Genomic DNA, 23,363 nt, shown 5'->3' on the forward strand with positions numbered 1-23,363 from the left:
ACAATGGGTAATATTATGCCAACTCCACCGGCCGGTTTTATCATCGGAAACATCTAATATTATGGATAATCTGTGCTGGTAGCTTAAACGAAGACCAACAAACATATTACCTTCTTCTCCTGTTAGTAGACCAAAGTCCAAAACTCTGCTGGGCTTGGAAACGTGGAGCCGCAGCAGCCACCAAACCTGGTCCTGTCAAAGAGCAAGAGCTTCAGCAGGAAGAACATCTGAATGATGCTTTCATTGTCTGTATTTCCACAGATGTTATACCACCCCATGTTAGCACATGGGGTCGGATTAATAAAAATGCTTAAAAAAACATTTACTGTGATAGATAGTGCCGAAGTAGCAGGCGGAGGAATACGGTGTTGTGATATGACCTGGGAGTGTTGTGATGGAGCTAATGGGTTCAGATTTTACTTGCAAATAAAAGCAAGTTTCCGATGGTTAAAGCTAGAATCCGTCTATTTGTACTATGTACTGTTAAGAATAAGGAGGAATCCACTCCATTTAATATATTATAAAAGGAAAAAAGCACAATATTACTATACCTTGATTTCCTGTTGACACCGCCGAACTTCGGCCACCTGCTCCAGTACGAAACAAAGATGATAGTTCTGTTTCAACAGAATCAGTATGGGCCACCTGAGGAGCTCTTTCACTTAAAGCCCTGGCCACACTGCTTGTTGCATCCGGTGTTGATAACAGGCCATTTAAAATTGCGGCTGCTTGACTGATTTTTTCCTTACTTACACTGCCGTTAGCCATGCTACGTCTTCTTCTCGGAAGCTCATTATTGTTGGCTCAGCAGGTAACTGGCTTGTGTGCTGCCCCCTATTGCCCACCCCGTTTTAAATAATATTGCTCAGTTTGGGTTCCACGCATGCGCTAGCCAATTTGCCCCGCCTCTTCCGTGACAGGTTGAACTCTCTCACACACAAGTACAAGCCTCTCATTCAGTCTGCTACGATATCAGTCACATACACACACACACACACGTGCGCGCGCATACACACACAAATACATATGTATAGCCTCTCATTCAGTCTAGTATTAGTTCACACACACACGTATAGCCTCTTATTCAGTCTAGTATTAGTTCTAACACACACACACGCACACACACACATATGTATAGCCTCTCATTCAGTCTAGTATTAGTTCACACCCACACACACACACACGTATAGCCTCTTATTCAGTCTAGTATTAGTTCTAACACACACACACACACACATATGTATAGCCTCTTATTCAGTCTAGTATTAGTTCACATGCACGCACGCACACACACACACACACACATAAAGCCTCTTATTCAGTCTAGTATTAGTTCACACACACACACACAAACATATGTATATCCTCTCATTTAGTCTAGTATTAGTTCACACACACACACACACACACTTATGCCCTCTCATACAATCTAGTATTAGTGCACACACACATAAGACATATATTCAATTTTAGTTTTGTGATTGTGTGTGACTGTTTCTACTGTGATGTGTGCATGTCATAGTAGTGTGTTTGAGAGGAAAACAGTTTTTTTGAGAGTGTGTGAGTGTTTCTACTGTGATGTGTGGATGTCATAGTAATGTGTTTGAGAGGAAAACATAGTTTTGTTGAGAGTGTGTGTGTGTCTACTGAGGTGTGTGCATGGTTTTATTGGTGTACGTGAGAGGAAAAATAGTTTCTGTCCTAAACGGCCCCTCATATCCTACTAACTGTGTGTTAGAACAATGGATGAAAGAGTGATTCGAGCACTAATCATGGTCAAACAGTTATTTCTGCACATACATTAAATAAATTCAACACAACTTCTGTTCAAAATATAAGAGTTTATTAACAAAAATCATTTAGCTCCAAGTCAAACATATTTCAGTTTAACACTCAAAACTAAGACTAGAAAAACTCAACTAAACTAAACTAACTACTATGTACAAAGAGGAAAGGAAGCATGGTTGAAAACCATATTGCAGTTTAGGATGGATTCTGTGTTTGAAACCAAAGTTCATCTGAAAGAATTTGGGATATGATCAAATTAGCTTTTCACTAATTTTAAAGAAATTGGAATGTTTTCAGACCAATTCACAATGCAAATCCATGAGGTGAATAAAACATTATTTGGCCAAATAATGTTTTATTGAATGCTGAATTTAGCTAAATGATTCTTTACCCTCCTTGAAATAGCTAGCAGCAAATAGACATCAGGATTCCACTAAATGACTCTCGGTCATACTTGGTAATTGAAATGTAATGAGCATTTGAGGAACATATGAACACTAATGTTATATCAGTGTTTAAATCCTTAGTGAATAAAGCTTGTCTAAGCTTTAGCAACAGCTCAACACATATTCCTGTAGCATAGCGTAGAATGCAGTCCATTCTTTAGCATCAATTAGCGTTGTCTTTACTCAGGGGTTCCTTTGTATCAGTCTCACAGCAGGGGTCCCCTCAGTCTTACACCCAGGGAATTGTTCTCATCCAGTTTGGCTCTGTAAGTTCTGAAATTCAAGAGAAATGTGTTGCAAAGGTTCTGTTTTCAGCAGTTTGGGCTGAAAAGTTCTGACTTATCCGTGATGGTTCTGGAGATCTGGTTCTCCTGGGGCCCGCATCTCCACTGTGGGTCACAGTGGGCCCCAGCTTTGAGCACAGGAGCAGAAGCAGGCTGGATCCGAAGAGGGAGAAAAGAGAGAGAATCCTGTGTGCTCTGTGGTTTTGTAAATAAAACATTATTTGGCCAAATAATGTTTTATTGAATGATTTGCTTAATCAAGAACCAATAACCTTTGGCTAAATGATTCTTTACCCTCCTTGAAATAGCTAGCAGCGAACAGACATCAGGATTCCACTAAATGACTCTTGGTCATACTTGGTAATGGAAATGTAATGAGCATTTGAGGAACATATGAACACTAATGTTATATCAGTGTTTAAATCCTTAGTAGGTAAAGCTTGTCTAAGCTTTAGCAACAGCTCAACACAGATTCCTGTAGCATAGCGTAGCATGCAGTCCATTCTTTAGCATCAGTTAGCGTTGTGTTTACTCAGCAGTAAACACACGATATGATTAGCATCATCAAAAGACACATTGCTTGTTCTATCCCTAATCATGCCAGACCTGCTAACCTTTTTTCATGTCCGTTTGGAAAGCTTGAGTTTCAGTCTTACACCCAGGGAATTGTTCTCATCCAGTTTGGCTCTGTAAGTTCTGAAACTCAAGAGAAATGTGTTGCAGTGGGAATTTCTAAAAATAACGAAGTCATCACTTATCCCGTGCAGTCGTACACCCATCTGCAATAACCCTGACATTCTACAAAACAATAATGTGAAAAACTTTTCGTACTGGAAGAATAAAGGTATTACATATCTGGATCATTTGTTTGAAGGTACGGAGTTTATCACATTTGCTAGATTAAATTTGCAATATGGCATTAACAAAAATAAATTCTTAGAATATGAGCAAATGTAAGCATATTGATGAAGGTTTAGAAATTCCAACTAATATATTAGAGTTTCTAGAGTTAACCCCCCCAAACTACTGTCTAAATTATACAGGACACTGACTAAACTGGATGATACAATATCTCTTCCTATTACTAAATGGGAGGAGGATTTATCAGTCAGCTTTGATCAAAACATCTGGGCTCAGATATGTCTAAGAACGTTTAACATGACTAGAAACCCCAATTTACAATTAATACAATACAAAATCCTCCACAGAGTGCACTATACAGGTCAAAGATTATTCAAGATGGGTTTTGCACAATCTAACATCTGTCCACAGTGCACAGGCAATCAACTTGATAATTATTTTCACGCATTATGGTTATGCACGCCGGTTCAGAGATTCTGGGTTCAGGTATGTAAGGATCTATCACTGTGCCTGGGTTGTAAAATCCCAATTTCCCCTCCAGTATGCTTGTTGGGTGACTTTGAGGGTAGCTCTATGGGAAGAAAATCAGTTTGCATGGCCTTCACTGCATTATGTATAGCAAAGAAAAACTATACTCATGAATTGGAAAAGTAAGGATAAACTCAACATCAATCAGTACAGAGATCTGTTGTTGGATCATATTAATCTTGAGACAGCATCTGCATCCCCATCAGACTGATCTCTCTGGGCTCCCTTGATCGGCTCTATCACTTAGTGTAGTGGGGGGCTGTGGGGTGCGTCTTATGGGGCGCGGAGGCTAGTTCGGGGGTCCTTGGGTCCTGGGGGCTCGGGGGGGTGCTCATGGTGGGGTGCCTGGCGGGTCTGGCTCCGGGGACTGTTGCCCCCATCGGGGCGGAGTCTGGAGCGCCTCGGGGGGGTCCTGCGGCGGCCGCGTGCAGTGCTTTTGGGGGGTCCCGTGGTGGCGGACGTGGGCTACTGGCCTGGTAGCTGTGCTGCTGCTGGACGGGGCTGGGCGCCGGGCATCGGTTCTTTTGTGGTGCTGGCCGGGGAGCTTCTGCTCTGCAGGGCCTCGGGACGTGCCTCGTCTTTCGGTGCCGGGTTTTGGTGGTTGGCCGTGGCGCTTGCCGTGGTTGCGTCGTCCGGGGGGGGGTATATGGGTGGTCGCGCCTGTGGCCGGGGTTCGTGTGTGTCTGTTGTGGGCTGGTTGTGCGCGTCGGGGGGTCCCTTTGGAATGCTCCGGGTCTGGGGTGTGGCTTCGCTCTGTTGGGGCGGGTGCCGGTGGCGCGCGGTGCGGTGCATCGTGCACGGTTTGGGAGTGGAGGGTTGCTTGGTGTTTGGCTACAGGGGGGGGGCGGGCCGCGGCCGGCGCAGCTGTCCTCCTCTCGGCGGCCCGTGGGCCGGAGCGGGGTGGGTAGTGCTGCTTTCGTGACAGGCGCGGCGGGAGCCTTGCGGCTGTGTTTGCTGTGGTCAGTGGGAGCGGAGTGGTTTCGTTGTGTTTTTGGGTAGGGGAATCCGCCTGGGGGCTTGGTTGGTGCCGTCGGTTCGTCTATATCAGCCTTCCGGTGTTGTTTCTGTTGGGGCCGCTCGGGCCCCCGCGTGCCGGCGGTGCGCTGTCGGAGGGGTTCCTGTTCGGCGGCTTGTTTGTCTCCTGGGAGGGCAGGCATGTTTATTTTTCTGGGGAGGAGCGTCTGGTAGGAAGGGTCCTCGCGGTGTGGCGGTTGGTGTTGGACACTGGCTTGTTTGCGGCCATTCTTCTTCAGTGAGGGGGAAATTTTTAATTTATTTAATTTTTTTTGTGTGTGTGGGAGGGGGGGTGTGAGCGGGGCAATCGGAGCTTGGAGTGGGGCTCGGGATATGTGCTTTGCTGTGTTGTGTGGCTTTCTTCTTGTTCGGATTGGTGTTGTGGGACAGGTGTCGTGGGGGAGTCGTTCGGGGGCCGGTGTCGGGGTGGGGGTGCTGGTGCCGGCGCCGGGGGTTTTTGGGCATTGCCTGGCCCTACTGCTGGGTGGGTCTGGGGTGGGTCCTGGGGTCTGGGATCCCTGGGGCGCATTGCCCTTGGGCAGGGGCCCTGGTGGGGTTTCGGGGGTTCGGGTTCTGTGGGGAGTACTGCTTGGGGTCTGGGCCGGTGTACGCCCGGCTGTCTGCCCCTGCTGCCACAGCCTCTGGTGTGCCGGGGTGCCTTGGGGCCTGTTGGGCTGGGGGGGGCATGGACATTAACACCTATGGGAGATGCTTACCCCTTCACGGGTTTGCACTCTGTAAGTGGGGGAAGGGGAGGGAGGGGGAGTAGGAATGATCTCGGCCTGGATGTCTTCTGTCGCTTGTGTGGTGAGTAGCTTGATTGTTATTGTAGGGGAGGGATTAGATCTCCGGAGGGGGGGTGGGGGGTGGTGATAGTGGGAAGAAGATCTTGGAAGGGCTTCGGGTCTGGCTCCCTGTCTCGGTCCTGGTCTGTGCTGCCCCCTAGTGGGGCTTCATCTGGGGTGGGGGCTCTGCGTGTTGCACTTTGGCTGGCCGGCTGGGGTTGCCCCCCCCTTATTTATTTATTTATTATCATTATTATTTATTTTTTAATTATTGTTATTATCATTCTTTTCTTTATTCATTCATTTATTTATTTATTTTTATTATTATTTACTTAATTCATTTTTTTATTTATTTATTTATTTTTGGATGGACAGGATGGGGGGAGGGTGGTGGTGTCGGCTCTATGACCGGCTGGCTGGTGGGTCCTGCTGCCGGTCCCATGCCCCCGGGCTACGGTGGGGAAACTGGTGCCCCCCCCCTCTCTGGAGGGGCTTTCGGGGAACGAGGGTTCATATTGGAGTCAGCGGGGGAGCTGGCTCCCTGGGAGTGCAGCAAGCACCCCAGTCCTTTGCTCCCCATCCCTGAAATCCTGCCTGCTCCATCACTCTGCCACACATGTAGGTTTTCATTACTGGAGGGCCACACCTTCTGATGACGTCCCCCACCCCAATTTTATTTTGCATTTTAGACACTGTTCTGTGGTATCGGTTCGGGGGGGAGGGGAGCTGCACGGCATGGTGAGGTGCAGGTCTTGGGTCTTGTTTTGGGCTCCGGTTTTTCAGCTTGCATTTATCCTCTTGCATAGCGGAATTTTTATTTATTTTAATTTTAATTATTAATTAATTTATTAATTTATTTATTACTTTTTTTTTCCTCTGGTGGGGGGAGCGGTTGCAGGCGGGTCGGTGTCTCGTGTCCACTGTCGCATTTTGGGGGCTTTTTTCTGCTTGCCGTGTTTTTATTTTATTTTATTTTATTTTTTTTTTGTTTGGGGGGATTGGCATGTCTGTTTTCTCGGGGGGCGGGCAGGCCTGTTGGGTGGGGGTCCTGCTGGTGTGTGGGGGTCCGGGCGGCTCCGACGGGGGTGGTGTTGGGGGGCCGGTGCGGATGGGCTGGCTGCGCTGATTGGGTATTCGGGTGGGTTTTCCCTCTTGGAGGCATGGTGGAGCTGCTTTGTTCCCGCTGATCGCGTTGGGTGTGGCTGTGAGGCGGGTGGGGGTTGGGGTGGCCCTGGCTGGCGTGCATCGGGGGGCCGGGGCAGCGGAGCTACTCCGGCCGCGTGTCGGGGCCTGGTGCGGGCGGCGAGGGGGGCAGACGTGGCTGTGCTGCTCTGGCTTCATCTGGTGGGGGAGCGGCGTGGTTCGTTCCGCTCTGGCTTTGTGCTGCCCCTCGGGCTTTTGGGGGGGGTGGTTGCACCGGCTGCGGTCTGCTCTTCTTTCGGTCGGGCACCGGGCGGCTTTTCTGGTCTTGGGTTGATTCTGTGCGCAGTGCGTTGCATTGCGCGCTGTTGGCATTGGTCTTGGTGGGGTGGGGCCGCGCTTTTGGCCTGGGGGGCATTTTGGGGGGGTCCCGTGGCGCTCGCCTCCGGTTCGCGGCGGATGCGTATGGGCCCTGGCTGCAGGCGGGGCCGCCTGTGTGTTTTTCCTGGGTGGTGCGGTCGCGGTGGGTGTTGCTGCCGGTTGCCGTGGCTTGGTGCCGGGGGGCTGGGCGTGTTTCGGTGCTCTGTGGGGCTGGGGCATTTCGGTCGGTGCCGTGGGGGGGCCGGTGTTCGGTGCCTGTCCCTACTTCAGGGTGGCCGGCTGCCGGCAGAGCCCGCGGACTCGTCCCCACGGCTCCCTGGGGCACCGGCATGGCGGGGCTGGGGGGCTTCTTCGGGGCTGTCTCTCCTCCTCCCTTGGTGGGGGTCTTATTTCCGGGGCTGGCCCCTCCTTGGTGCCTTCGCTCTTGGGGTCCCTTTGGGCGCCTGGGGCTTTGGGTCTCCCGGCGCTGGACTAAGTGCTCTGAGGGGTGTGCCTCTCCAGCTCTCCACAACCACTATTGATCACTATTGGTCTCACCTCTGTGACTTCCATGTGACTGCTTTGCCTGAAAAAGGGGGGCTGCAGAAGTCCTCCAGCTGTTATTCACCAAATCTGCGTTTCCTCCTCAGGTCCCTCCTCAGATGAAATATGGACACTGCTTCCCAATGTCCAAAAAGTATGATCATGGCATATGGCACAACAGAAGTTTAAGGCTTAATGCATTTGAAAGTATCCTTTATAATAGCAGCAGATAAAATGTAAATAAACCCTAAAAATAGACATTAACTGCAGTCAAACAGTGAAGTTTGATTTAGTTTATGGTGAAAATGAATAACGACCCTGGAATGAACTATGATGAGTATTACGTCCCCTGGCTGAGTCTAGGGGGATGTAAGGGACCAACATAAATGTAGACAGTGATTGAAGCAGTCAAAAGGGCATTTAAAGGTTTTATTCTGCCATTTCTTGTGAATAAATTATTGTAAAATCTTCAGGGAGAGCCAAGGCCAAAATAACATACAAAACAACCCCAAAGAAAAGAGTGGACTTGCCTAACTCAATATGAAACCAAAATATACAAACCTACAAAATAACCTACCCAACCACCATATAAACAGGAGAAAACGGGTTAAACAAATAGGCAGCTCTCCCCTACAAAAAACATCCAAACAGGTCTACTTCCCATTAGCTTCTACAAGGATCACAGAGGTGTATGGCAGACAAATGGCTCAGAGGCCCTGAAGTAATGCTTCACAGGCCTTAAATATTCTTCAGGTGATCTTGATTGGACAGACTCAGGAAGTAGCAGCCAGTCTTAAAACAGAGCAAGGTGTTAATTGGATGCAAAAACAAAGATATCCAACTTGGGGATGTAACACCCCCACCCATAAGAACAAACATTGAGGTTTAACATTGCAGACAATCACACCCTTGAGAGTGTATCTGCCACCACATTGTCACATCCTTTTTTGTGCTTGATGTCAATATTATAGTTTTGAGAAATTAGAGCCCACCTCATGAGACGTTGATTGCTTTTATACATACGTGCAAGGAACACAAGAGGGTTGTGGTCAGTAAAGACCTCCACAGGTTTTGAAGTGGATCCAACGTACACATCAAAGTGCTGCAGAGCCAGAAGCATTGCCAGTGTCTCCTTTTCAATTGTTGAGTACCATCTTTGATAGGAATTAAACTTCTTACAGAAGAAGCAAACAGAATGTGTTACTCCTTGGCCATCATCTTGAAGGAGAACAGCTCCAGCACCGACCTCACTGGCAAAACCTGTTGTTTTATAATTTAGTTTTTGATATTTAATTTATACTGTGCCAACAAAAGATTAATCTCACCGTCTCAAATAATGATTAGTTTTGATCCCTTAACCTTCTAATGGGGGATTGAGGCTGGAAGACTGCTTCCTCCAGGTGGTACCTGACACTTCTGACAATCGCTGTCCTCAGAAAAAATCAGCCAAGAAGAATCCTGCTTTGACAACGGCAGATTGTCATGGGAAAAAAGTATTCAACTATTCATCCTAGTTAAATAAACGGAGATCGTTGAATTTCATTGTCGGCACATTTTTTCATATCTTTGCAAAGAGACAACAGTCATCATGAAGCCCTTATGGCACAGCATTCTGCTCTGTTCTGCTAAAGCAGGGTTCGTCCCCCACCCCCACCCCCCACCCCCCTTACTTACAACAATGGAAAAGTAGCCAAAGTCAAAACAAATTACACTTTGGTTAAACAGTAACATGTTATGAATAAACCTTGAGAAAGAATCTAGTTTGTGTCAGGTCTAAGCACCTAAAACATCATACATACATACAGGGAAAGAAAGAAGGCACAGAGACTGCAGAGTTTACAATCTTCACCCCACTCTGCAGTCTTCAGCTTTCTCCTTGCTATTTATTGAGGAAAAGGGGATGTCCCTAATTACACCAGCTGAGGTTTAACTAAAGGGAAGGGAAACAAAAGTGTTGGGATCTGGAGGCTGTCATGATGGGTTTTCTTAGTGTTAAGCCCAAGATGCAGAACACTCACGGAGACACCGGTTAAAATTCCAAAGAGTTTATTTAATGACACAAGCACATGGATAATAACTGGAACAGTTCTGGCAGGGGACTGGTTCACTGGGGTCTGTACGGGGAACGGGAGATGGCTGGTAGCTGAGTTCATGTGAAGCTAAGCATTTAGCTTCAGGCTTAGCCTTGCAGTCCTGGGTTTGAGCTTCCAGCTCACAGCAGAGAACATCAGGGGAAAACACGAAGGATTTCTCAGGCTGAGCTTCCAGCTCTTAGCAGGGAACAACAAGGGAAAATCCACGTGGGAACCTCTAGGGAAACTCTACACAGAAGTCTTCAGGCTTCATCCACGTAGGAATCTTCGGGTTGGCTCACCAGGGCAGATTAGCTGGTTAGATTCTCCTAGAGCTTCTGGCTTGAGACTGGTTTCCTGTGATGCAGCTCTCCCAGAGCTGCAGGCCAGAGACAGGTTGCCAGAGAGACTGCTCTTCCAGAGCTTCACGAGGAGACAGGAGGTTAAGCTCATCCAGAGCTTCACGAGGAGACAGGAGGTTAAGCTCATCCAGAGCTTCACGAGGAGACAAGAGGTTAAGCTCATCCAGAGCTTCACGACGAGACAGGATTCCTGTGAGGCAGAAACAAGGAAGAGTTAGAATCTGATCTCACTCTAGAGATAACCAAGATTCTTCTGTCACAGAGGCTCAGGACGCTAACCAACTAAGATCAACACTGCGGCGTGGAATCAAGGTCAGGCAGGAGCTTATAAAGGAGAGGTCTTCTGATGAGAGGATTAGGAACAGGTGTGCAGGAAGGTTCCAGCTCCAGAAGTCCCACGGCGCACTCTGCTGGAGACAGAGGGTAATCTCCAGATCCCTACAGTAACTCCAACCCTAAGGGAAAAACACAGAGCAGGAGAGGATCCTCGGCGCCCTCTGGAGGGCAAGCCTGAGGATCCTAACAGTACCCCCCCTCAACGGCGGATTCCAGACGCCCCCAGAAAAAGTCCAACAAAAACAAAACAAAAAAAAAACAACCCACCCAGGGTGGGCGGAGGGGGCACTAAGGCAAGGAGGGAAAGGAACAAAAAAAAAAAACAAAGTCCAGAAAACAAAAAAAACAACCCACCCAGGGCGGGCGGAGGGGGCACTAGGGCGAGGAGGGCCAGAACCATCAGAAAAAAAGGTCCAACAAACAAAAAACAACCCACCCAGGGTGGGCGAAGGGGGAAACAGGCCAGGGGGGCAGAAAACAAAACCAGAGTCCAGAAAAAAAAACAATCCACTTATGGTGGACGAAAAAATTCTCAGGGGGCCTACCGCTGGGCCGGAGGCGAGACAGATGCTCAGGAGGCCGACCACGGGGCTGGGGACGAAGCAGCGTCTTAGGGGAACCACCGTCGGGCCGGAGGCAAGGCAGAGGTCCTGGAGGCCGGCCGAGGATCCGGTAACGGAGCAGAGTCTTAGGTGGCCGGCTGCGGTGTCGGAGGCGAAGCTGACACTCAGGGGGTCTGCCACGGGGTCGGCGGTGAAGATGACGCTCCGGGGGTCTGCCGCGGGGCCGAAGGCGAAGCAGCTTCTCAGGAGGATGACGCCAAACCTTCAGTAGGTACCCCCACGGGGTACCCCGTCCCCTCTTCGGCGGTTCAGGAACAGACTCTGAGGTGACCGTCGACAGCAGCTCACGGACTGGAACAGGGGAGCCCGCCGATTGCGGCTCTGGAGGAGGCTCTGAGGAGACCGCCGACTGCAGCTCTGAAACAGGGTCTGGAACAGGAGAGCCCGCCGATTGCGGCTCTGGGTCAAGGAAGCCCGCCGATTGCGGTTCCGGGTCTGGAACTGGAGAGCCCGCCGATTGCGGCTCTGGGTCAAGGAAGCCCGCCGATTGCGGTTCCGGGTCTGGAACTGGAGAGCCCGCCGATTGCGGCTCTGGAGCAGGGGAGCCCGCCGATTGCAGCTCTGGAGCAGGGGAGCCCGCCGATTGCGGCTTTGGAGCAGGGGAGCCCGCCGATTGCGGCTCTCGGTCAGGAACAGGGTAGCCCGCCGAATGCGGCTCCAGGTCAGGAACAGGGGAGCCCGCCGATTGCGGCTCCCGGTCAGGAACAGGGGAGCCCGCCGATTGCGGCTCCCGATCAGGAACAGGGGAGCCCGCCGATTGCGGCTCCCGATCAGGAACAGAGGAGCCCGCCGATTGCGGCTCCCGATCAGGAACAGGGGAGCCCGCCGATTGCGGCTCCCGATCAGGAACAGGGGAGCCCGCCGATTGCGGCTCCCAATCAGGAACAGGGGAGACCACCGACAGTGGCTCCAACTCAGGAACATGCGAACCCACCGACCGTGGATCCGCCTCAGGAACAGGGGAGGCCACCGACTGTGGCTCCACCTCAGGAACAGGTGACACCACTGACTGTGGTTCCACCTCTGGAACTGAAGAGTTCACCGACCGTGGCTCTGTCTCGGGAACAAGGGAAACCACCCATAGAGGCTCATGTTCAGTCTCAGAAGTGGGTTGAAACGTCTGTAGAGGACTCTTGGCGGTTTGTGGCCCCTGTAGAGAGGCTCTAGGAGGCCTATCTCCATCAACTCCAAATTCTGAAGTCCTCCTAATTTTTAGCTCAGGGGTCTCTAGTCGGCACAGGGCAGGCTCAGGGGTCTCTGGGCGGCACAGAGCAGGCTCAGGGGTCTCTGGATGACACAGAGCTGACCCAGGGGTCTCTAGACGGCTCAGAGCTGACTTAAAGCGACGCCGTTTCTTACGCCGAGGGGTCTTGGGAGCTAGGCTAACTGGTTTACTAATTGAATCAGACAATAAATTAACCGGTTGTGAGACAAGAATTCCAGAAGGAATAACAGGATCTGAGGCTAGAAAATCCAGCATAGGGTCAGGTTTAAAACTAACTGGTTCAGGATCTGGATCTGGCTGGCGAGGAACTGAATGTGGTGGCTCGAACGGGAAGATATCCTCTCTATCACCATAGAAAAAGTTCCATAGATCTGTCTCATGGATGTGGGGAGCTAGATTATCAGGTGAGAAAACAGGTCTAGTTATAACGGTGATGGGTGCAGGTGTCTGATCAGGCTGGCGGGGAACTCTAACTGTTTGAAGTGAAATAGATGGGTCAATTTTGAGTCCTTTAACGGATGGAACTAAATGAAGGTCTTGAATATGAGAACAGAACCTAAACCGGCGTGGAGAGGAACTGGAACTGGTTTGTGACGCTATGTCTAGCCCAATGGCAAGTTCTATGAGGTCCTCGAGGTTAGCTGGCTCGGCGTAAAATGAAAGCTAGTCTCTGATTGATTCATTTAGAGCTATGAGATAAGCGGATTTGAGCGCAGATTCGTTCCACCCGGAAACAGCTGCTCTACTCTGAAACTCGGAGGAAAACTTGGCGACGGACCTATTACCCTGTTTAATTTTAAGAAGGTTGCCAGACACGGAGAACTTAGAAATCTGACTAAAGGTTCTTTCTAACTCTTGGATGAATCTTTCAAATGTACAGTTTTCTCTAGTCTTAGGTGGAAATTTGGTCTCAGCCCATTCAAGGGCTTCACCAGACAAAAAAGAAACAACAAAGGCTATCCTATCCTTATTATTAAGAAAACTGGAATCGTAAAAACCAAAAAATAACCGGCACTGAAATATAAATCCTTTGAGCTTACCAGGATTGCCAGAAAATCTTTCAGGCAGAGAAGGACCGGGTGAAGAAAACGACAGGCTGAGTTCTGACCAGAAAAGAGGATTACTATCTTGACTCGGAGGTGACGTCACAGCCGGTGACCTCGGAAACGGAAGCGGATTCGGGACAGGTCGAGCCGCTGACGTGGCGTTAGCGTTGTAGAAGTGATTGGAGAATGTTTGATTAAGCAGTAACTCACGGAGGGTTTGTGTGTGTTCATGTATCTGAGCGTCCCGTTTCTCAGTCCATCGGCGGAGGTGATCTGCTGGGCTTTGTGTTTGGCCGAAGTGTTCTGTCATGATGGGTTTTCTTAGTGTTAAGCCCAAGATGCAGAACACTCACGGAGACACTGGTAAAAGTCCAAAGAGTTTATTTAATGACACAAGCACATGGATAATAACTGGAACAGTTCTGGCAGGGGACTGGTTCACTGGGGTCTGTAAGGGGAACGGGAGATGGCTGGTAGCTGAGTTCATGTGAAGCTAAGCATTTAGCTTCAGGCTTAGCCTGTAATCTCCAGATCCCTACAGTAACTCCAACCCTAAGGGAAAAACACAGAGCAGGAGAGGATCCTCGGCGTCCTCTGGAGGGCAAGCCTGAGGATCCTAACAGAGGCTTTGTCCACCTTCTCCACCAGAGGGCGCACAAGATCTTCTGAGGGCATGAGCTGACTGCAACACCTGTCTTCCATCTGCTCATCAAGGAAGCCCTATTTAAGGAGGAGGAGGCTGACACTTCCCTTCCAGAGTGTTTGCCAGTAATGGTAGAGCGAGACCTGAGCCAACCAACCTGATCTGAATCTCTGATTTTTGTGAACCTGCCTGACCCTGTTTCTCTCTGCCTCACAGATCGAGTCCTGTCTGAAAACCTGAAATCCTGGAGAATTATCTCTGTCTGGAATCTGCCTGCCTGCACTCAGTTAAGCCTCTGCCTTTGCCCTCAGCCCTCTGCCTGCCGACTAGCCTCTGGACCCTCAAGGTTCCCCCCCTGCAGCTCCGCTCCACCTTTGAGTAGGTATTTACCCAATCATCTGTAAAACAGCAGTTTACCTGGATCAACCCTAACTCCTCTGTCCTCCTCAGTGGTGTTCCTCCCTTGACCTGTCTGCCGAGCCAAGAACCTGTTCACATTTACTGTAAACTTGTAAATAAACCTTTGAACTTTTTCTCTGTTTCACGAGTGTTTCTGCATGTGGGTTAGATGCCTAGAACCCAACATGACAAAAAGGATCTTACTTTAAACCTCAGCACATATGTTAAAACAAAGCATGTGGTTGTTTTACAATTGAATTGTTCCAGGAACACATGTTTAGAAGTAACGTGATAGACGCTGTTCAGGCCTCTTTCACAACCCATCCGTTGCATGACCTTTATCTGGAACGATCTTAAGCAAGAGTTAATAAAACTATTATGATGTATTTCCGCTGGGGAAATACATCATAATAGTTCATTAGAACACAACCCATGAAACACAAACGGAGTATAAATAAAATATTTCTAAAAGTTTGTTATGGGATGAAGCTATGTCTGGTCTACAAACACCATCCTGCAGAGAATCGTGTGGCCTTGAGAGAGAAACAGACTGAGTGAAAACTTGTATAGTGAGTAAATAGGATAAATTAATATTTAATAGAAGAGAGATAAAAAAATTTCGACAACACTACGCTGAAAGGCGTGTGTCTTCAGAGCGGCGTACTTCCGGCAACATCAGCAAGAATTTATCAAAACAGGTTTTACTAGAATAAAAAAATAATAATTTCAGTTCATTCATATAGCATATAAATGAATAGCATATGAATTGTTTAGAAGGATAAATGTCATTCAGTGTTTTGAAATGAATTTCTTTATATTAAGGCGGAATTGCAAATTTAAGATGCTTCGTTCTCAATGCACGGATATCATTTTTGGAGTATTCTTTAAATAGGAAAAGTATTTTAATTGGATTAGAATATAAGATGTTTGTTGACACTTTTCTTAAAAAGAAAAGATTTTGCATTTTTCATCTATTATATTGATTCCTTCAAAAATATATTTTTAAGTTTAGAAACTGAAATTGATAAATTTTGTGGGGATAAAATTCATAATTTGTAATTGGATTGGTGGGATAAGAATTTGGCATTATATTTAATAATTAAATCATCCAGTGACAATAACTCTCCATCACTTTGCTGTTCTGGATGTTAATAACATTTTGGAGGAGCAGCAGAACCGTATCAGATTTATATTCCCACTGCAGAGATATTAGAATCTCGTCCTGAGGCTGATTTTTGTCTATCATCAATTTATGATTTATAACTTCCATCTCTTACCTTGTTTATCTCTTCTGCTGGCCAGGTGTTGAGCGATCATGATAAAAACACAAATTTTATCCGTAAGACTCCACAGAAAAATAATATCCAGTTGTATTTCCCATAAAATAAACGATGAAAAAAGTAAGAATCAAGGGGTGAAAATAGTAAATGGTAAATGGCCTGTACATATATAGCGCTTTTTCAAGTCAGGAGACTTGACCAAAGCACTTTACACTACATTCATTCACCCATTCACGCACACACTCACACACTGATGGTGACAAGCTACATTGTAGCCACAGCTGCCCTGGGGCTCACTGACAGAAGCTAGGCTGCCGTACAGTGGTGCCACCGGGCCCTCTGACCACCATCAGTAAACAATGCAGGTGAAGTGTCTTGCCCAAAGACACAATCACACTGAAAGTCGGAGCCGGGGCTTGAACCGTCAATCCTTTGATTTCAGGGCAAACTGAACAATGCTACTGTATAAATACATATTCCTTCTCCGGGATGACACTGGGCCACCTTTTTAGATCATCTAAGTAGCCTGAACTTGTTTACCAATCGGTCTGCTACCAACATCAATCATAACTTCCACCCTAACTATCAGATTACTTTAGAAAAATACCTCTTCATGAAATAAAATGCTGCACCGCGGGCATATGCATCCCCATAAAGATTAAAGAATGCATTTTTGATCATTTAGTTTCACTTTGTCTTGACATTACCCTAGGTGTGCACCCCCCTTTGTAAAACCATGGATACTGGAGACTGAAAGTGTCCCTTTGAGATGATGCATAGATTTAATGCTCCTCAGTAAACAGACAGACCATCACCACCTCGCATAGAGAGAAATTTTAGTCCATTGACAGAGATGTAATCAAAATCTAAGGTACTATTGTATTTAGCTAGGGATTCACCATTTAGATTTTTATATCAAAATATTATACTTTCTTTTGGATTAAATATGAATTTGACTGACCAAAAAAAATCATTGAATGTTGGAGAGAAGAATGTATTTAGATATATGTTTTGCATTTTGAAAAATTAGATCATATGATAGTATCATAAAAAATCACATAAAAAGTGAAAATAAAATAATTACCAGTGCAAAATCTGAGAATTTCTTTTTAGCCACAGTTCGTTGCAGTTCCTAATGAACCTCTTCAGAAAATCAAAAGTTTGACTTTCTCTTTTATTGAGGGTGTCGTGTTCTAACATGGCATGAACCTTCCTGGGAGTAGGAATAAGACTGGTAAGCACTTCATCCAGTCCTCCTGGGGGCAGTTTTAACTTTTTGAGAACAGGGCTCCAACACTCTGCTATGTATGTAGGATCCTGGATGAGTTCTTTGTGTGCCACTTCAAGTAAAGTCTTCCTAACATTTGTTTATGTTACAAGAATTTAGACACCATGGGTCTCAAGGAAATCCAACCCCTCCTCTGTTGCAGAGACATATTTGAAGTCCTTCATAGCTTGCTCGGCTACTTCATTTTCTTCTGAGGGTACAGTTTCCAAAAATGTAGAAAAAAAAAATCATCATCCATAATTTCAAGTCCCAGACAGTAAGGGAGAAAGGGCTTGGGTAGTACAACAGGAAAATACTTCACCATGTTGTAGCCAAGGACCATGACTTTGGCTATGTTTTCCCACTCATTCTTCATGTCATGTCTCGTGACGGGTATTTTAAACACGTTTCCAACAGTGCACTTAATAAAAAATGTTTCCCAGTACTCACTGAGCCGGATTTATCAAGATCCAATTTTGCGTGCAGTAATTTGCGCTCGCAAACTGGAATTTTGCGCAAGGGGCTGAACCATGGTTTGTGGTTGATTTAACAAGAGTGATTGCGTAACTGGTGGCAGGTGGTTTTGCGCGTTTTGTGGTTTGCGGCAAAGTAGTTTGTAGTTTGTATAAACTAGTGCATTAAGAAATTTAAATCTTACAGTGACCCCCAACAAAAAAAAAAAAAAAAAAAAATATATATATATATATATATATATATATATATATATATATATATATATATATATATATATATATATATATATATATATATATAAATAAAAAACTTTGTTTATTCCCCAAGGTGGTATGTGGCTGAATTTCTACTTCACTGCAGTAAAAAAAAACAGGTGTTTTGTATTGGCCTGTAGAAAAATGCACATACCAAATGGCTCACAGGAAGTGACTGTGGATGAGACTACTACACGTACGCATCCCCGCAGCATTGGCATGTTGCTCCACAGGTGCAGGGGGGAGGTCTGGTTTCTCCGTTAGGGCGTCAGGGCGACATGGCATTTAGAACGTCAGACAGCACTTCTGAAAAACTAGATTGGGAGATCCAATGTTGCAAGGAGTTTTGTGATATCTGGTATTGCGTGGGTCCTCCTTGTGGCTGGCTCCAAATCCATTCGGAGTTCCCCCAACAGCTCCAAAATGGCAATGCTGGATAAACGATATGTTTTGGTGATTATTTCATCGTTCATTCCAAAAATATTTACACGGAGTGAAAAAATGCGTTCTCTGCGTCTCCTTGCTTCAATTCGATGTCTCCTTCTTGCGACAATAACCGCTGCCATGTGTGCGCAATTACGCATACAGACCATTTGCACCTTCTTTTGAAACGTGTTAAATATAGAGTCAGATACAGTTAGCAAAATTGCTTTCAGGTTTGATAAATCACTTTGCGAGTGCTAAATTAATATATTTACATGTTCTCCTCCCACAAGACGCACTTTTGCGTGTAAACGCCCCATATTGCATATTCATTGCAGAAAAAGTAGTAAATGGATAAGAGGCGCTATTTAGCACGTTTTAAAGACCAAATCCTTTTAGCATGCTGTTGATGGATCAGTTTGTAAATTTTTTAGCGTGCGCAGTGAAATAGCTCACGCTTTTATACACGCAAACCTTTGATAGATCCGGCCCACTGAGTGCATCACAATGAACTCCACCATTGTCTTCAACTTTTTTTGTTGAACCATTGGGCTGGACCATCTCGATCTCCAGGAGCCAATCATTAATACATACAAGACCAATACTTAAGGCAGCATTTAGTTCTTGGAAAACATTTCCCCTGTGAAACCTAAGCCTGGTGGTCTTTGGTGGTTGGCAGGGTTCCTGAACTGTTAATGGTCTTTCCACCTGAACTGGGTCCATTGGAAGAGTCTCATCAAGTTCATGAAAGCCATTAAAAAGAAAAGCGTGTCCAATTACTATCTCTTCGTCATCTGAGAGTGATGCCTGTGTTACAATGAAAACATCTTCCACTTCGCCAATGTCCTGCTCTGCTGACAAGAAACATGAATCCCAGAATACACTGGCAGAGGTTTCCTTAACTGGTAACTGTACTTGTATCATCTCGGAAAGCACTGTGTTGAGGAGTTGCTGTCATCAAACTAGTTCCTTAATCTGTTACTGTACTAGCAGTTGCGGATGCATGTGGTGACTCACTGTTAAGAGCATTGATTGTTTCACTTGTGTCTCTTTGATTCTTACTACATGACAAATACAAGCATAGCATTCGAACTTTTCGCTTCTCGTACTGCTGACCTAATGTGGTCTCTTGATCCAGCCCTTCCTCTGTAAAATCCCGCATAGTGAAATCAAATTCACTAACATTTCCAAGCCTACTTTTTCCAATTGGAAAAAAAAAGATCTTTGCCAATCTCCAACAACCGTGCCATTGTAGTAGTCTTTGGTGCCTTTAAATGTCTGATATCCCCTCCTCTTCTCTCTTTAACCAGAATATACTGGCCACTGACTTCTTCAAAAGGGCACATCTGAAAAGCCCACTCAGTTTTTTGAGCATTTGAGTTACAAGATTTTCTGAATACTGATCTCTGTGACTTCTCTTTGTGTTCAGCCTATGATTGAGCTTTGACATTAGACTGGCTGTTGCTCTTGAAGCCGATGTGGTTCCCTCCAAAACAGCCCCTTCCTTTTCTACAGTACTGCCGTATTGCTATTCGATCACCGATTTTTGGCACATATTTCATTAACTGTTTATCTGTCATCTAATTGACAGAATTGCAGTCAATCTGAAAAATAAAAAAGAAAATTATGGTTAAATTTTGTTTTTTACCAAACCCAGGCAAACTGTAGCACGATAAAATCACAACATGTATCAGATAAAAGCCTTTCATTGCATGTTATAACTGTTTAAAAATATCAATTGAAAATACAAATAAGAATGTAAAATAATCTCAATAAACACGAAGTAAACCGACTCAATAACTTTTTGAAAATGTGCTTGTTTACATTTATATCTGCATACAGGTAATTTGATAGAATTTCAAGTCCAGCGAAGGGCAAAATGTACAGTGGAGTCTATTAAAAATAGAGAAAAAGAATTTGTATATCACTGTAATTTTAGTCGGCCTGAGAGAGTAATGCTCCTCACTATCAAGCAATATGGATTTATACTTTACAGAGGCTTTCTCCTTCTAAAGGGTGAAATTGTGTAATAAAAGAAGGAGGACAAGTTTACTTTTGACTTTTATTTGCTTATTTACTCTCATAGCATAGCATAAGACATGTTATTAAAGACTAACACCTAAAACTAAACTAGAACTAATCAAAAGATATTTAAAAAAGCTCTTTAAAATATGTTTTTTAAAAAGTTTAAACTAAAAGCAAAAAACAAGTGCTTTGTCGAGCAAATCAGCATAAATTACATTACAAGCAGGGTGCACTTTGCTGGAGACAGGAGGACAGACAGACAGAAGAACAGATCCACCTCTCCGTTAGTTTTTTCACAGATTGCGTCCTGCATATAAGGAACGGAAAACATTGATAACATGTATTGATACCTCCAAAACCCGTAAATGTATTGTTTGTTGTAACATTTTTAGCATCAAGTAATTTTACTTATTTCAGGTGTTATTTCTATCCTTTTCAATTTGTTACATCTACTTTTAGGGTGTGACATACCTTCTCATCAATTAGGTTAGCAATCGCAGTTTCATCCAGCCCTCGCTGTTCTTGTAAGAATTTCTGGAAATCTGGATCCATTCTATGACAAATAATGAATTTATTTTTTTCAAACAGAAAATAATGCAAATTTCTAAAATTAGTAGAGGTTCAATCTGAATCAGATTGTTAGAGTTCTGATTAGCTTTTAGATTAATTCCCATGAACACATCCTCGACACCAGCGATGACCAACTCATCCTGCAGTTATTAGGAGTTTCAAGGCTGCAACACACATGATTCCAATCATTAGGTTGTTGTACAGAGCTTGATATGAAGCTCTGCACGGGTCACAAAGTTTATTACCCCAGGAAAACTAATACCTGTAGGATGGCAGGCCTCAAGGAGCAGAGCTGCCCATCCCTGCTCTACACGATGTCAGCTACCATGAAAAAACCAATAACAATTAGACTAGCATTAAGCCTGCTGATAATCTAATGCAACTTCAAACTATTAAACATCTAAAAGCATAAATATACTGGAAATATAGCACTGAGTTCGATTAAAATGTTTATAGTTGAATTAGGAACGACTAAACTAAGCCAAAGTTTAGACATACCATCACAGCAGCCCACACTATCTTCCTTACACTTAATTCCTCGGCAGAAAAAAGGTTAAATACAGTTGGCTTACAGTAGCTACATACACTCACCGGCCACTTTATTAGGTACACCTGTCCAACTGCTCGTTAACACTTCCTCGAACTTCTGGCTTCTCATACTGCTGACCTAATGGGGTCTCTTGATCCAGCCCTTCCTCTGTAAAATCCTGCATAGTGAAATCAAATTCACTAACATTTCCAAGCCTACTTTTTCCAATTGGAAAAAAAAAGATCTTTGCCAATCTCCAACAACCGTGCCATTGTAGTAGTCTTTGGTGCCTTCAAATGTCTGGTACCCCCTCCACTTCTCTCTTTAACCAGAATATACTGGCCACTGACTTCTCTTTGTGTTCAGCCTATGATTGAGCTTTGACATTAGACTGGCTGTTGCTCTTGAAGCCGATGTGGTTCCCTCCAGTGCATTTAGGCATGTAGACATGGTGAAGACAATCTCCTGCAGTTCAAACAGAGCATCAGTATGGGGAAGAAAGGTGATTTGAGTGACTTTGAACGTGGCATGATTGTTGGTGCCAGAAGGGCTGGTCTGGGTATTTCAGAAACTGCTGATCTACTGGGATTTTCACGCACAACCATCTCGAGGGTTTACAGAGAATGGTCCGAAAAAGAAAAAACATCCAGTGAGCGGCAGTTCTGTGGGTGGAAATGCCTTGTTGATGCCAGAGGTCAGAGGGGGATGGCCAGACTGGTTCGAGCTGATAGAAGGGCAACAGTGACTCAAATAACCACCCGTTACAACCAAGGTGGGCAGAAGAGCATCTCTGAACTCACAGTACGTCGAACTTTGAGGCAGATGGGCTACAGCAGCAGAAGACCACACCGGGTGCCACTCCTTTCAGCTAAGAACAGGAAACTGAGGCTACAATTTGCACAAGCTCATCGAAATTGGACAATAGAAGATTGGAAAAACGTTGCCTGGTCTGATGAGTCTCGATTTCTGCTGCAACATTCGGATGGTAGGGTCAGAATTTGCTGTCTACAACATGAAAGCATGGATCCATCCTGCCTTGTATCAACGGTTCAGGCTGGTGGTGGTGGTGTCATGTTGTGGGGAATATTTCTTGGCACTCTTTGGGCCCCTTGGTACCAATTGAGCATCGTTGCAACGCCACAGCCTACCTGAGTATTGTTGCTGACCATGTCCATCCCTTTATGACCACAATGTACCCAACTTCTGATGGCTACTTTCAGCAGGATAATGCGCCATGTCATAAAGCTGGAATCATCTCAGACTGGTTTCTTGAACATGGCAATGAGTTCACTGTACTCAAATGGCCTCCACAGTCACCAGATCTCAATCCAACAGAGCATCTTTGGGATGTGGTGGAACGGGAGATTCGCATCATGGATGTGCAGCCGACAAATCTGCGGCAACTGTGTGATGCCATCATGTCATTATAGACCAAACTCCCTGAGGAATGCTTCCAGCACCTTGTTGAATCTATGCCATGAAGAATTGAGGAAGTTCTGAAGGCAAAAGGGGGTCCAACCCGTTACCAGCATGGGGTACCTAATAAAGTGGCCGGTGAGTGTAAATGTGTTAACAGTCAGGCAATGTCACATAACTGAATAACTGGCTTGCAGAACATGCTTGTATTCAATATTGGAACCAAAAGCACACCAATATTCAGCCTGTGTCTGATTATGGATAGTATGTTGATTTACTGTTTTGAGTCTGTTCAGTTATTAGAAGGGAACGGGAAAGTGGTCACATAAACAGACCACCAGACGCCGATTTGGCTAACAAAGATGTATCTTATATTTGTGTTACTTGCTATTTTAAACGCTTGTTCTTGGTTTAAAGTAATATTTCAGTTATAGGTTACTTCAAGCTCTAAAGCATGCTCATTAAAGCATCGCACTGCACTGAGTCTATATGTATACATATACAGTACATATAACAATTAATTGACTAAACTTACCTTGTAAGTGCGACCCATGTGTCATGATGGGTTTCAGATGTTTAGCCCACATGCAGAAACAACTCAGAAGCGGATGAAAAGTTTAACAGTTTATTGAAAGGTGGTAACTCAAAGAGAACAAAAAGGAGGATTCTC

The 23,363-nt window shown here is 45.5% G+C and overlaps 1 protein-coding gene across 1 annotated transcript; it reads right to left on the reverse strand.

Moving 5' to 3' along the window:
- Positions 1–4,146: 4,146 nt before the first annotated feature.
- On the reverse strand, positions 4,147–23,246 carry LOC119775344 (nascent polypeptide-associated complex subunit alpha, muscle-specific form-like). Its single transcript, XM_038273276.1, has 6 exons — positions 23,229–23,246; positions 11,493–11,673; positions 11,065–11,433; positions 9,870–10,019; positions 7,124–7,410; positions 4,147–5,595 (listed from the first exon to the last, which is right to left on the reverse strand). The coding sequence occupies exons 1-6, from the start codon at positions 23,244–23,246 to the stop codon at positions 4,147–4,149; spliced, it is 2,454 nt and encodes an 817-aa protein (XP_038129204.1).
- Between the last annotated feature and the right edge of the window lie 117 nt (positions 23,247–23,363).

This window comes from Cyprinodon tularosa, unplaced genomic scaffold (genome assembly GCF_016077235.1).
Source record: "Cyprinodon tularosa strain WSP-4 unplaced genomic scaffold, ASM1607723v1 ctg867, whole genome shotgun sequence".
Taxonomy (NCBI): domain Eukaryota; kingdom Metazoa; phylum Chordata; class Actinopteri; order Cyprinodontiformes; family Cyprinodontidae; genus Cyprinodon; species Cyprinodon tularosa.